Below are 14884 nucleotides of genomic sequence, written 5' to 3' on the forward strand. Positions count from 1 at the left end.
ATGCCGGCTGCTGGCGTGAGGAGAGGAGAGCCAGAGCAGGGAGGCTGGCGTGGGTGTGAAGTGTGGCCCTGGCCACAGAAGGCGCCATGCCAGGAGAGGCCTGTGCGCCAGGGGTGCAGCCAGGGAGGGCCTGGAGCCACTTGCCCCACTACCTCACCACTGCTCGGTGGGCCCGGCTGGTATGGTGGATGCCGAGGCCTGTGGTCAGGAGGCACGGAAGCCTCAGGTCTGGACTAGCAGGTGCGGTGGTGGTTTGCAGAAGGGGGACATCTTTGGCCTTGCTTTTCTGGTGATTCTTGGTCAGTTAGTGCCCCCCTCTCAGATTCAGTTTCTGCCTCACGAGCTTTGTGGGCTACAAAGCGTCTGTCTTCAGGGCCAGAGCCCTAGTTGCTGCCAGCTGCCTGTGGACAGTGCAGGAGGATGAACAGGCAGAGACCTAGGGGCCAGCCAACCTCCACTGGCACTGTGACCTTAGGCAAGTGTGTCTGTGGCTCTTAGCTTCCTCACTGATAAAGGCTTCCTCTAGAATCCAACAGTGCTCATTGGGGGTGGGGGCGGGGGCAGCCTGGTGCCTGACACAGAGCGGGGAGCCCCAGAATTATTTGGAAGACAAGGAGGAGGTTGTTGGGCTCAGAAGGACCCAGGAAGAGTTGGGGACAGAGTAACCAGAGGCCCTGCAGCCACTCTAATCTCCCCCTCCCGGCCCCCTTCAGCTGCGCCAGGCACAAGGCGTGTAGGGGCTCTCTGTGGGTAGGGAGCGCGAGAGAGCAGAGTGGATACAGAATCGCAGAAGGTGGGGTCTTCAGGGGCTGCCGGGGGTGGTGGGTGGGGCTCTAGTGCTGGCGCCAGTGTGCAGTACGGTACCCTCTGCACTAGGCTTGGGTGCTGGGGAGACACTGTGGGTCTGGGAGTGTGTCAGACTGTGCCTGGACTCTGGGGACACAGGGCAACTTCTACCCCACAAGAGTTTGGGGTGGGGGTCGGGGAGTGAGTGGAGGAAGACTGGGTCAGCAGGAACCCTGGTGTGTGTCCCGGGCTGGGGGTGGAGGTGGGCATGCAGTGAAGACAGGGCAGGGAAAGGAGTGGCAAAGAGCGGCAGGTGTCCTGGGCACCACAGGGTAGGGTGGGGGCGAGGACCCAGGTGTCCGCTCATAGCTCCCTTGGGGGATGTTTCTGACTCATGAACCTCCAGCTGCCCCAAGAGTCCCCAGGGAGAGCCCTGGGGAAGGCTGACCAGCCCTGCAGCCCCAGTGCCCACCGGCACCAAGCCAGCTGCCCGTGCTGCTGCAGACCCTAGGGCTGCAGGGAGAATGAATAATGAGCTGGAGGGGCCCTGCAGCCCAGACCCTCCCCTCGCTCCTTCCCGGAGGACCTGCCAGCAGTCAGCCTGGGCCCCACAGCCTTCTCAGCCGCAGTGGTGGCGTCCACCACTCCCTCCACACCCTAACCAGTGCAGTGCCCACCCTCCTGACTGTCACACCCCCCTCCCAGCTCACCACTAGGTAATGGTCCCGTTCCTGCTGGCTCTCAGGCTATGGCCTCCCAGCCCTCCCCTGCCCAAGCTGCTCGGGAGCCCCTCTGCCTGCTCTGCAGGTGTGGCAATGTGAGTGTGACAGCAGGAGGGGGCGTGGGGGTGACAGGCCCCACTCTGTCCCTAGCAGGGGGATGAGTGGTCAGTGGCATGCAAGTCTATTCCTTCCACAGAAGAAATCAATAGCTAATTACTTCCCTCCCCAAATAGTGTCTGGAGTTGGGGCAGGGCCTGGAATGAGGCGGACAAAGGTGAGGCCAGAGGGAGATGGAGACCCCACAGGGGCGGAAGGAGGGCCATGGGTGACCACCTGGGCTGTGCTTCCTCAGCAGGAGACAAGGAGAGCATCTCTGGCTACTCCTTTAGAAAAAAAGAAGGGCTTGGTCTTTTCCTGCCTGAAAGCTGGGGTGTGTATGGGGGGTGCGTGTGTGTTGGGGGGTGAGGGCGTCAATCAGGCTGGGAGCAGGTGTTGCATTTAATTTGATTGGCTAATTAGCCCGCGCATGTTAATTATCTCCATTACCCAATGAGGAGCGGCAGTGGCAAAGCTATATATAACTCCGACAGTGTTTGTAGGGAGTGGGGGCTGTATGCCTGAGCCTTTGTTGCCCACTGCCTTGGGTAAGGTGCTGGGGCACCAGATGTGGGTCTCCCGGTTTGGGGGGCTGCTAGTGGGAGGGCAGGGGTCAGAAGCAGCCCAGTGCAAGGACTCGAGCAGGAGCAGGGGCCGGCTGAACTTTGGGGATCTCTTGCAGGTGGCTTCTCAGATGGCCCTCTCGGGTGTTTTCTGCTCCACTTGCTTCAGCACTCAGGCCCCTGCAACCCGGCAACGCCCCCCCCCCAGCTAATCCCCACATTGCCCTTGGCTCCTCCCCTTCTCTCTCAGCCCCTCTCCCTCTTCCCCAGCCCCTGCCCCTTCCCCTCAGCTCCTACCCCTCCTCGAGGTCCCAACTCTCTGAGCTGCACCTGTGGTACCCAAGTCAGTCCAGCTAGGGATGGGGATCTGGCTGCCTGCTGAGTGGTTTTACGACCTTGGGCGACTCCATACCCTCTCCATGGATATCCCCAGTGGGTGAGTGAGGGAATCATGGAACTTTTCAGAGCCATTCAGTAAAATAACATTTGTAACAATGCCCCAGATCGGCTGCTTGGAGTTGGAGTTGACTTTCCCTGCTGTCTGGCCGCGCTCCCCATTGGGCCACCGTTTGCTGTGCTCTTCCGGCTTCCCTTGATGGACCGGCCTCCTTCCCTTACCCCTACCTCCCCCTCCTCAAGCTTTCCTCGTCTTTTCCTCCACTCCGGCCCCTCCTCGCTTCTCTCTCCAGCTTCTCGGCACCTCTTTCCCTCTCTCCTTCCCCAAAATAAAATCAATGCAATATTCAGGAGGGTTGTTGGATATAAATAATTACGACTTGGAGTTTAACGAGATGCAAATTCCCCTCCCCGGCGTGGGGTATAAATTGCTCTCTGACAGCCCGTTACAAGGGTAATCATTTCAGAAAGGCAATTTTATGCAAATGAGTTTGCCTGCCTCCTCCTGGTAGATCCCCCAAGACCTGGATGGGGGGGCACCCTGGGGAGGAGCTGAGAGCCCAGGTAGCGGGCCCAGTCCCGAGACTGCCAGAGCAGGGCCTGGAGACTTAGCTTGACAGGAGCCAGGATCTGAGCTGCTGAGCGGTGAGGCTGGGCCGACAAAGGGGCGTCGTGGGGCGAATGGGAAACCTGGAGTTGGGTCCCAGGGGTTGGTGGGGGCCTGGGTCTTTGAGTCTGGTGGCTGGCTGATTTGCCTTGTCCCCTTTCTCAGCCCAGCTACTGTGTGAGGCCATTGATGAATTGGCACTTAATTAATCCCAATGAATTATTTAGCAACTTCATTATCTGTCCTTAAGAGCTGATGAGGGAGTCAGAGTTGTGGCTGAAGGTGGGCGCTGGGCATGGTGGTGGGGCGGCTCTGCCCCCAAGCTGTTACGCTGGCAGTTCTGAGGCACCCCCTGCCCCTGGGGGAGCTGGCCGTGGTCCTGACGCCTGGCTCCTTGGCTTGGGGCAGGCCCAGGGCGTCAGAACTGGCTGACTTTCCTTACCTGTCGGTATCCCAAGTCAATCACGCCCCCACCAAGTGTCCTCTCCCCTCCGACTCTGGGCCCCCAGTACACCCGTCTCTGGTGTCCATTCTTGCTTGGAGACCCTGTCTAGGTCAGGGCGGACCTCTTACCCGGCTGGGCACTTGGTCATCCACCTGAGTCCCTCATTAACCCTTTTCCTTCTGTTTCCTCACAGGTCTCCCTATCCCGTCTTCCATCGGAACCCACGGCAGGGGAGGGGCGCTCTGCAGTCCCCGCCCAGGGGAACCCAGCATCTGGCCTTCCGTGCACCTTGCGCCCCTCGGCCCGGCCTCATGGCACTGTGAGCCCGCGAGGGAGCCCCGCTCGGCGCGGGGGGCGCCCGGCCCCCTTCCCCGCCCCATGTGCCCGCGGCTCTGAGGCCTGAGCGGGGCCGGGGGCCGGGTGGGGCGGGGGCCGCCGGAGGCATGGCACCCGGGGGCCGGTGGCAACCGCCACCCTTGCTGCCGCTGCTGCTACTGCTGCTGGCGCTGGCGGCGAGCGCCGGTGGCTTGGAGTTCGGCGGAGGCCCCGGGCAGTGGGCTCGCTATGCGCGCTGGGCGGGCGCGGCGAGCAGTGGAGAGCTCAGCTTCAGTCTGCGCACCAACGCCACTCGCGCGCTGCTGCTCTACCTGGACGACGGCGGCGACTGTGACTTCCTGGAGCTGCTGGTGGTGGACGGGCGCCTGCGGCTGCGCTTCACGCTCTCGTGCGCCGAGCCCGCCACGCTGCAGCTGGACACGCTGGTGGCCGACGACCGCTGGCACATGGTGCTGCTGACCCGCGACGCGCGCCGCACGGCTCTGGCGGTGGACGGCGAGGCCCGCGCCGCCGAGGTGCGCTCCAAGCGGCGCGAGATGCAGGTGGCCAGCGACCTGTTCGTGGGTGGCATCCCGCCGGACGTGCGCCTCTCGGCGCTCACACTCAGCACCGTCAAGTACGAGCCTCCCTTCCGCGGCCTGCTGGCCAACCTGAAGCTGGGAGAGCGGCCTCCGGCGCTGCTGGGCAGCCAGGGCCTGCGCGGAGCCGCTGCTGACCCGCTCTGCGCGCCCGCCCGCAACCCCTGCGCCAACGGCGGCCTCTGCACCGTGCTGGCACCCGGCGAGGTGGGCTGCGACTGCAGCCACACGGGCTTCGGCGGCAAGTTCTGCAGCGAAGGTGAGAGTCCTGTGCGCGGCCCGGAGAGCGAGCAGGTGGAAGTGCTGCACGGCCAGGCCTGGGGCGGGTCGGAGGCCGGTGGGCGTGGCCAGAGGTGCGGGGGTGGGGCTGATGACATGTGGGCGTGGCCGGTGTAGGGGCGCCACAGCGTGAGTGGGTCCTGGGAGAAACTGTGGGCGGGACCGTGGGCGGGGCTTAGGAGGGATGGTAGTGATTGGCCCTGGCCGCAGTCTGAAGACCCGCTAGGAAAGGGCGGGGAAATGGCTGCTGCCTGTGGGCCCTGACAGGATGGCGGCCGTGGGGCCTGAGGCGCGAGGATGGTGGGGGTGAGAAAGGCACGACTACTGGAGCCAGGGCGGGTGCGGGAGACGGGATTGCCAGCGGTGGCTCCACAGATCGTGAGGGGAAAGTGAGGGAGTGCCAGGGAAGAGCCTGAGGCGGCCTCTTGGTTTTGACGAGGAGCCACAGGGTTGGTGGTCTCTCCCCGGGGAGAGGCAGTGGGTGGAGGCTTCTGCTTACAGACATCGAGACCCTGGCTGGTGCCGGCTGGGGTAGGGGTCGCCACGCGCTGCCCCTTGGACGGGGGTTGAGTATGGGGGTCTTGTCTGGGCCTGGGCTGCAAAGGAAGGGGAGGCTCATAAAGAGGCGTTTTCCCATTGGGTCTGGCTGTGCGCCTGCGGGGAGGGTTCCCTTCAGCTTGGGGGTGAGTTTGAGCAGGTGTATGGGTGGGCTCAGCAGGGGTGCGCCTGTCTCCCTCCCTGGGGGCGTGTGTGGCCACTGGCTGGAGTGGCCTAGGGAGAAAAGGGGACCGCCTAGGTTTTGAAGAGTATTTTGGTCGCTTCACTTGCCTGGAAGTTGTGGAAGATGAACACGTTAGCTTTGATAGTGTCTTGGGGAAGGTGTGTGTGTGTGGGGGGGTTCTGTTTGTACAAGGCTGTGAAACTCTCTTCAGGAATTGTGTGTGTTAAGCTCAGCCAGCACCTTCTCGCCTTTTCTCTGAGGAGTTCAGTTGTTCCCTAAACTGTGAGATCGGTGTCTGTGTGTTGCCTGCAGGCAGGGCTCCTCGCCTCTAGCGGTGTCGAGTTTATGTGTGAAAGGGGGACCGGGGGCCAGGGTGCAGTCAGAGCAGTAGTGTTTGTGTGGAATGTCACGGAGCTGGGCGAATGTGTGGCACACACGTGGCAGTGTGAGTTCCCTGAGGCTTCCCTGAGGTGAGACATCAGGAAGAGTCTTTGCAGGACCATAAATTAATTTCCCGGTTCCTATGGGGGGAGCTCTTTCCTCCCCAGCCGGACCTTTCTAAGCCAATGATAGGAACCAGGCTTCTAAGTGGATACTGGTGGGGTAGGAAGGTTGAGCTATGGAGAGGTACACTGCCTGGTCAGGGTGTCATTGGCTCACCTGGGCCTGGGTCTGTTCCCTGGAAAAGCATTCATTGGTCAGTCACCGCGCAAGCTATTCAATAAGGGTGTACTTTGGAGTGAGGGTTGTGGAGTTGTGTGTAAGATGTGTTTGAGTAAATGTGTGTGTGTGTGTGAGAGGGATGGTTGTGTATCAGAGAGGTGTGCCACATGTGCATCAGGTGAGTTTTTTAAAAAAATCAATTTTCTTTATGTGAAAGAGAGAAAAAAGAGAGAGCTTTCCCGTCTGCTGGCTTACCCTCTGGATGCCACCACCAGCAGGGCTGGACTGAGCCCTCTGGGAGCCTGGGGTGGGGAGTGGGAATCCAGCTGCATGCTCTGTTCTCTGCTGCCTCCCAGGTCTACATCAGCAGGAAGCTGGAATTGGAAGTAAAAGTGAAATTTGAATTGAGCACTGCTGGATGCAGGATGCAGGTGTTCCAAGTGGTTTCTTTTCTTTTTTTTTTTTTTTTAAGATGTATTTTTTGGGGCTGGCTTGATGGCTCAACAGGCTTATCACCCACCTGCAAGCACCAGGATCCCATATGGCTGCTGCATCGTGTCTCAGTTGCTCTTCTTCCCATCCAGTTCCCTTCTTATGGCCTGAGAGAGCAGTGGAGGACGGCCCAAGTACTTGAGACCCTGCACCCAAGTGGGAGACCCTGAAGAAGCTCCTGGCTTCGGATCAGCTCTGAAGCTTTGGGCCGTCCTCCACTGCTTTTGTAGGCCACAAGCAGGGAGTTGGATGAGAAGTGGAGCGGATGGGACATAAGCTGGCACCCTATGGGATCCCAGCATTTGCAAGGCAAGGATTTAGCCACTGAGCTATCACCTTGGGCCCAAGAGATTTCTTTCTTTTACTTGGAAAATCAAAGTTACAGAGAGAGGAAGAGAGACAAGCAAGAGCGTGTCCATCCACAGGCTCACTCCCCAAATGCCTGCAATGGCCAGAGGTGGAACAGTCTGAAGCTGGGAGCCAGGAGCTTATTCCAGGGCTCTCACTTGGGTACAGTCCTAAGGACTTGAGCCATTCTTGGCTGCTTTTCCAGGCCGTAAGTGGGAACTGGATGGGAAATCAAGCAATCGGGACAATAACTGGTATGCATATGGGTGCCACTGCAGATGGAGGATTGACCTGTTGCACCACTGCACCGGCCCCCAAGTGGTGTCTTAACCACTGGGCTAACCACCTGTCATCCAGCTACTGCTGGGAACTGTGAGTTCTGGCTGAGTGTATGTATTTGAGGCAGTGTGTGTGTGTGTGTGTGTGTGTGTGTGTGTGTAGACTTACCAGCTCATGGAAGAAGGAAAAGCAACATAAGATAGTAGGTGAGTGTTACACAGCTGAGGCACCAGGGTTGCCTGTACATGTGATGTGCACACATGATCCGTCATGAGAGGGGTTTGTCTGTCACCCGAGACAGAGAGGTATCTTCATTCATTTCTGCCTTCCCTGTGCTTAATATAGCATCAGGTGCTTTGTGGGTGTTTGATAAAGATGTGTGGAATGAATGAAGATATTAAGAAGTGTTGGAGGGAATAAAGGCTTGGGGTAAGGCTGTGTGAGTATTGGGAAAGGCGGTTGTGCGGATTTTCAGAGGTGTGTTGGGGGTGGCCATGGGAATCACAGATATGACTGGCTTTAAGAGGAGACAGACAGAGCAACACCCCTACGGCTCACCCCACCTCACCCCACCCTGTAGCCTCATTCCTTCTGATACTTGTTGTTCTTAAAGTTAATTTCAAAATGTTTATTATGGGCCTGGCGGCGTGGCCTAGCGGCTAAAGTCCTCGCCTTGAACGCGCCAGGATCCCATATGGGCGCCGGTTCTAATCCCGGCAGCTCCACTTCCCATCCAGCTCCCTGCTTGTGACCTGGGAAAGCAGTCGAGGACTACCCAAAGCTTTGGGACCCTGCACCTGCGTGGGAGACCTGGCTTCGGATCGGCACAGCACCGGCCATTGCGGTCACTTGGGGAGTGAATCATCAGACGGAAGATCTTCCTCTCTGTCTCTCCTCTCTGTATATCTGACTTTGTAACAAAAAAAAAATAAATCTTTAAAAAAATGTTTATTACAAAGAGGAGGTGATTACAAACCCATGTGGTCACTGATTCAGATAGGGGGAACCGTGTCTGTGGTGGAGGTGGGGGAGGGTGTGTCACTCCTTGCTGTCAGACTGTATGAGTGCCAGTGGATGGAGGTGGTGGTTTAATGTCATCTCAGGGACCCCAGTGGGCAGGTAGGGGAGAGGATGTTCTGGAAAGTGTTACTTGAGTAGTAGGCAGATACTGATACATTTGTTCTCTGTTTTCCCAGTAGTTTGCGTAATGTCCTGTACTCATTATATTTCTAGTAAATTCTCATCCAGCCAAAGGGGCTAGGCATGAGTCCCCACTGTTCCTGGGGTGGGAAGAGGAGGAATCCAGGATCAGCAGGGGCCAGAGTTCCTAAGCTTCCCTGGAAATGATAGCCACTTCATTATTCTCTGCTTTGAATGGTTTCTAACTTTCTGCAATTGAGGACTTTTTAAAAAAAGATTTATTTATGTTTATTGAAAAGAAAGAGTTACAAGATAAAAGGAGAGACAGGGAGAAATTTACCATACCCTGGTTCACTCCCCAAACAGTCACAACTGCTGGAGCTGACTGATCTAAAGCCAGGAGCCAGGAGCTGCTGGGTCTCCCTCTGAGGTGCAGGGGCCCAAAATCTAGGACCATCCTCCACTGCTTTCCCAAGTACATTAGAAGGGAGCTGGATGGGAAGTGGAGTGACTGGGACTTGAACTGGTGCCCATGTGGGATGCCAGCACCCCAGGCAAAGGCTTACCCTACCACACCAGCCCTGAGGACTTTTTTGAAGTCAATATGTCATGCTACCTCTTCCAAAGAGGACTTATTATTTTTATATCTGTTTTTGTGAAAAAAGATGATGCAAAGCTACTATGAATTCAAAAAGCTTTTAGATGACTTTGATATTATATTTGGCATCATGGTGAATAAAATATACATTAGTAAAAATTGCTCTAGTTTTATATGCAAGACACATTAATCTGCTTTCTGATGTTTGATGTGCAGATGGGTTTGCGGATCCTGGGGAATCATGGCTTCCTGGTCTCTGGTCTTGCTCGCTGCCTGAAAGTCTCTATGCTTGGAAATTTGCACTTTTTTCCCCTCTGGGGGTGGAGCCTGGCCCCCCCCCCCCCCCCACACACACACACGACTGAAGACAGCTGAATGTGAGCGGTCAGGAGTCTACCTACTCACTGTTGATTCTTCATTCAAGCTGGGGTAGCAGAAACAATCCATGAGTCCTCGTGTCCTCTCTGTGTGGCGAAGAGGCTGAGATGTGACAAAGGAAGGATGAGCGGGCAGGTGTGTAGGGGCACATGCTAGGTGGAGACAGGATTTAGATGTCAAAGACAGAGTGGCAGGTCCACACTTGGCTTGGGAGGAAAATAGGAAATCAGTGGTCATGCCTAGGCTGGCAGGGCAGCAGGGCCCTGTTTCAAGAGTTGTGTGTATTTCAAGCGTTTATTAGTGATTTGATTCGATGGCTAGTAATCAAAGCCTCCCCTGTGATGGGCTATGTGTTGGGGGACGGGGTTCTGGGAGAGTCAGAAATAAAAATAGACTCTGCGCTGGGAGTTGGTTGTTTCGTTGAAGAAGCAGAGAGGAAAGCAGTCCAGCGTGTGTTTAAGAACACTGGTTCTGTGCCCAGGCAGCCTAAGCAGCAGCTTTCTTTCCCTTATCTGTAAAATGGGATAATATTAGAATTGCCATGAGAATTAAACTAGCTAATTCAAATAATGGGCTTTGAACAGTGACTGGCACAGAGGACATGTTTAGTAAATACAGGCTGAGAATCCCTAAGGGGGAAACTCCAAAATACTCCAGGTGTGAAATTTCACACCTGGCCTAACTCAGTCAAATTTTGTGTAAAATTACCCTCACACAATGTGTGTAAGGTGTACAGAGAGCATGCCTGACTTTTGGGTTTAAATTTGAGAAAAATGGCCCGGCATGGTGGCCTAGCAGCTAAAATCCTCGCCTTGAATGTGCCAGGATCCCATGTGGGCACCAGTTCTAATCCCGGCAGCTCCACTTCCCATCCAGCTCCCTGCTTGTGGCCTGGGAGAGCAGTCGAGGATGGCCCAAAGCCTTGGGACCCTGCACCTGCATGCAAGACCTGGAGGGAGTTCCTGGCTCCTGGCTTTGTATCAGCGCAGCACCGCCCATTGCAGTCACTTTGGGAGTGAATCATCGAACAGAAGATGTTTCCTCTTTCTCTCCTTCTCTCTGTATATCTGACTTTCCAATAAAAAAAAAAATAAAAAAAAAATCAGAAATTTGGGGGAAAATAATAAATTTGGGTTCTAGTGTCAAAGCGATTTCATGATGAATATGTAAATAACTTAAAAATTTTAAAAAATCTGAAACACTCTGGTCCCCACTGTTTCAGATAAGGGACACTCAGTAGGCTGGCAGGGCAGCAGGGCCCTATTTCAAGAGCTGTGTGTATTTCAAGCATTTATTAGTGATTTGATTCGATGGCTAGCATGTCGATGGCATGTCGTTTTGAAAATCCAGCAGAGTCGAGTGTGCAGTATGCCCGGGGTGCAGTTGGGCGGGCAGTGTGGTGATCCGCAGAGATCCCTGGGGTTCACCACTGGGTTTATACTTGACTTTGCTACTGTGGCAACAGGTGAACACCTAGCCTTTAGACTTCCTTTATCTACAAAATGGGTGTAACCATGCTGATCTGATCTGTTGGTTGTAAGAATTCAGTGAGTATCTAGTTCAAATTTAGTGGTGAATCAGAGGTCGTTATTATTATTATTTCAAGGATGGGGACCCATAATGGGTCTAGGAAGGCCATGCTGACCATGCTGTGGAGGCCACTGGCAAGAACGAAGGTAGGGGAGGGGGAGATGTGGGTAAAGTCTGCAGAGGGGCCGCGAGAAGTGGAGGGCCAAGAACAGCAAACCGAGCAGGAGAGGCAAGGTGAGGCCAGGTCTTGGGGAGTCAGCTGAAACCTGCCAACAGGTCTTAGTGGATGCTGACTGCGTACAGCACATTGGCAAATAGAGCTGCCAAAGGATTTTGAACAGGTGCCTGAGAAAGGTAAGAGCTGTAGGTTTAAGGAACTGGAGGATAAATGTGTAAGGATTCTAGGAAGAGGCAGAGTGAGGCGGCAGGAGAGACAGCTCAGGTAAGATAGAGCTCAGCTTTGAACTTTGATTGTTTTGAGGAAATGGCAAGGAGCACGGGTGGAAGCTGGCATGGGTGGAGGGCATCTGTTGCTGAGCTTGAAATATGGGTCTTGGCATCTGGGTGGGTGGAAGGGGAAGTCAGAGATGGTGAGGTTTCAGGTCTGTAGGGTTGGAAGGGCTGAGAGGGAGGGTGGAGTAGGCATGGGGGATGGGTTTGGAATCAAATACATGGTTTCTGGGAGGCCCTGGGGGCCCTGGGTGTCCTTTCACAGAGATGTCCAGGATACTGGACATGGGAAGCCAAAACGCTGAGCATGGGGGGCAGTTTGTAGATGGAGCATCCAGGGAGCTGAGCTGGAAGGAGGATGAGATTGAGGGCAGAGCTAAGAAGGCCAGCCGTGGAGCATCTACAACACAGAGTCAGATCCTGGGCAAGGGAGACCAGAGGGACAGCTTACACCTCTGGCCATGGCTACAATTTGGATGTTTCTTTTCTTTTCTTTCTTTTTTTTTTTTTAAGATTTATTTTATTTCTATTTGAAAGGTAAGTTCACAGAGAGAAGGAGAGGCAGAGTCATCCATCCAGTAGTTCACTCCCCAAATGGCCAAAATGGCCAGATCTGAGCCAATCCAAAGCCAGGGTCTCCCATGCAGGTACAGAATTCCAAGGACTTGGGTCTTCCTCCATTACGTTCCAAGTGTGAAAGCAAGGAGGATGGCTAAATCCTTACCTTGCAACTGCTGGGATCCAATATGGGGATCAGTTTGTCTTCTGGATACTCTACTTCCCACCCAGCTCCCTGCTTGTAGCCTGGGAAAGCAGTCAAGGACAGCCCAAAGCCTTGGGACCCTGTACCTGCATGGGAGAACTAGAAGAAGCTCCTGGCTCCTGGCTCCGGATCAGCTTAGCTGTGGCTATTGGGGCCATTTGAGGAATGAAACAACAGATGAAAGGTCTCTCTCTCTCCCTATCTCTCCTCTCCATAAACCTGATCTGCCTTTACAATAAAACTAAACAAATCTTATAAAAAAAAAGTGAAACATCCAAAATTAGAACTGGGCCTGATACGGGATACTGGTGCTTGCAGGTGGAGGATTAGGCTGTTGAGTTACTGCACAGGCTCCAGGATGTCTCTCTCTTTTAATCCTTGGGATGACCACATAATGCTAACTCTCCTTTTTCTGGACAGTACCCAGGGAGGCTCAGAGAGGCGAGAGCTGGGATCTGAACCCTGAACTGACACTACTCAGTTCCCCACCTGCCTCCAGAAAGGAGAGTTGTGTCTGCTGACCACCTGAGTTTGGTCATTGAGGCTCCCTAGGAGTTGGGGGTGTTTCATCAGAAACCAGTTACCACCCTCAATGCCCTGGGCTACAGCTCATCTCTCTCTCTTCTTTTTTTTTTTTTAAGATTTATTTATTCTTATTACAAAGTCAGATATACAGAGAGGAGGAGAGACAGAGAGGAAGATCTTCCGTCTGATGATTCACTCCCCAAGTGACCGCAATGTCCGGTGCTGTGCCGATCCGGAGCCAGGAGCCAGGAACTTCTTCCAGGTCTCCCACGCGGGTGCAGGATCCCAAAGCCTTGCACCGTCCTCCCCTGCTTTCCCAGGCCACAAGCAGGGAGCTGGATGGGAAGTGGAGCTGCTGGGATTAGAACCGGTGCCCATATGGAATCCTGGCGCATTCAAGGCGAGGACTTTAGCCGCTAGGCCACGCCACCGGGCCCTACAGCTTGTCTCTTTTTTTTTTTTTTTTTTAAGATTTTTATTCATTTTATTACAGCCAGATATACAGAGAGGAGGAGAGACAGAGAGGAAGATCTTCCATCCGATGATTCGCTCCCCAAGTGAGCCGCAACGGGCTGATGCTCGCCGATCCGAAGCCGGGAACCTGGAACCTCTTCCGAGTCTCCCACGAGCTTGTCTCTTAAGACAGCCTGTGTAGAGGCTTGCTTGAGTGTGTTGGTCTGCCATCTTAGCACAGAGAGGGGAATGGAAGTGGGACAGAGACAGGAATCCTTGGAGGTCCCTGGGATCCTCCAGGGGTTGGGAGAATCACGCCCCTGGAAAGCTGTCACACGTCTCTGGGGGGACCTTTTTCCAACAGGACTCACCCCCCTCTGTCACTCTAAGCACAGCCTCTGGGATGGGACTTGACTTCTCGCGGATGACCCGAGGAGCTCCTGATTCCTTATCAGGGACTGCTGCGATGGTTCTAGCTAAGGTGGGGTCCTGTCTGGTATGACGCCTGCCTGTTCTACCGTGCCGTCATTGTGTCAGCTTCCCCCCAGAGGAGGAGATGGCAAGCAATGACTGGCACACTCCTTGCTCTGGTTTGGGTTTTGTGAACTTGGAGATCAGCATTGCCAAGCACATTAGAATCACGGTCGCTAGCAGTGAGTGACTGATGGAGCCTAAGAGGCTCTTTTTTTGAGAAAGTAGTATTTTTTTAAAGAGATTTACTTATTCTTATTGGAAAGGCAGATTTACAGAGAGAAGGAGAGACAGAGAGGGAAAAATTTTTCATCCACTCGCTGACTCCCCAAATGGTCACAGTGGCTGAGGCTGAGCTAATCCAAAACCAGGAGCCTCTTCCTGGTCTCCCGTGTATGTGCAGGGGCCAAGCACTTGGGCCATCCTTTGTTGCTTTCCCAGGCCACAAGCAGGAACCTGGATTGCAGGTGGAGCAGCTGAGACGTGATCCAGCATCCGTAAGGGATGCATTACGAATGCTTGAAGGTGGAGGATTTGCCCATTGAGCCATGGTATCAGTCTCAGAAAATAGCAGTTTTAAACTTGTTAGGGGCCCATCACGGTAGCCTAGTGACTAAAGTCCTCACCTTGCATGCACTGGGATTCCAAATGCACGCTGGTTTGTGTCTTGGCTACTCCACTTCGCATCCAGCTCCCTGTTTGTGGCCTGGGAAAGCAGGGGAGGACGGACCAAAGCCATGGGCCCCTGTACCCATATGGGAAGAAGCTCCTGGCTCCTGGCTTCAGATTGGCTGATTTCTGGCTGTTGTGGCTACTTATGGAGTGAACCAGTAGATGGAAGATCTTCCTCTCTGTCTCTCCTTCTCTTTGTATATCTGACTTTCCAATAAAAATAAATACATCTTAAAAAAAAAGAGAGGAGGGCCCAGCGGCGTGGCCTAGCAGCTAAGGTCCTCGCCTTGAACGCCCCGGGATCCCATATGGACGCCGGTTCTAATCCCGGCAGCTCCACTTCCCATCCAGCTCCCTGCTTGTGGCCTGGGAAATCAGTTGAGGACGGTGCAAGGCTTTGGGACCCTGCATCCGCGTGGGAGACCTGGAAGAGGTTCCAGGTTCCCGGCTTCAGATTGGCACAGCACCGGCCATTGCGGTCACTTGGGGAGTGAATCATCAGACGGAAGATCTTCCTCTCTGTCTCTCCTCCTCTCTGTATATCTGACTTTGTAATAGAATAAATAAATCTTAGAAAAAAGAGAGAGAGAGAG

At 54.6% G+C, this 14884-nt stretch overlaps 1 protein-coding gene across 20 annotated transcripts in view; it reads left to right on the forward strand.

Moving 5' to 3' along the window:
• The window catches only part of NRXN2 (neurexin 2), a 108309-nt gene that overhangs the window by 4650 nt on the left and 88775 nt on the right, over nucleotides 1–14884 (forward strand). For 13 of the 20 annotated variants that reach the window (XM_004596714.3, XM_004596715.4, XM_058662847.1 and 10 more), the window contains exon 2: nucleotides 3809–4788. In XM_004596714.3, coding sequence (XP_004596771.2) covers nucleotides 4059–4788 — 730 coding nt within the window. In that variant the 5' untranslated portion in view covers nucleotides 3809–4058. Of the gene's footprint in view, nucleotides 1–1487; nucleotides 1604–3808; nucleotides 4789–5037; nucleotides 5115–14884 lie in introns of those variants that run through there. The other 7 variants (XM_058662849.1, XM_058662850.1, XM_058662838.1 and 4 more) reach the window with 6 other exon arrangements.

The sequence above is a fragment of the Ochotona princeps genome, chromosome 4, assembly GCF_030435755.1.
Source record: "Ochotona princeps isolate mOchPri1 chromosome 4, mOchPri1.hap1, whole genome shotgun sequence".
Classification (NCBI taxonomy): domain Eukaryota; kingdom Metazoa; phylum Chordata; class Mammalia; order Lagomorpha; family Ochotonidae; genus Ochotona; species Ochotona princeps.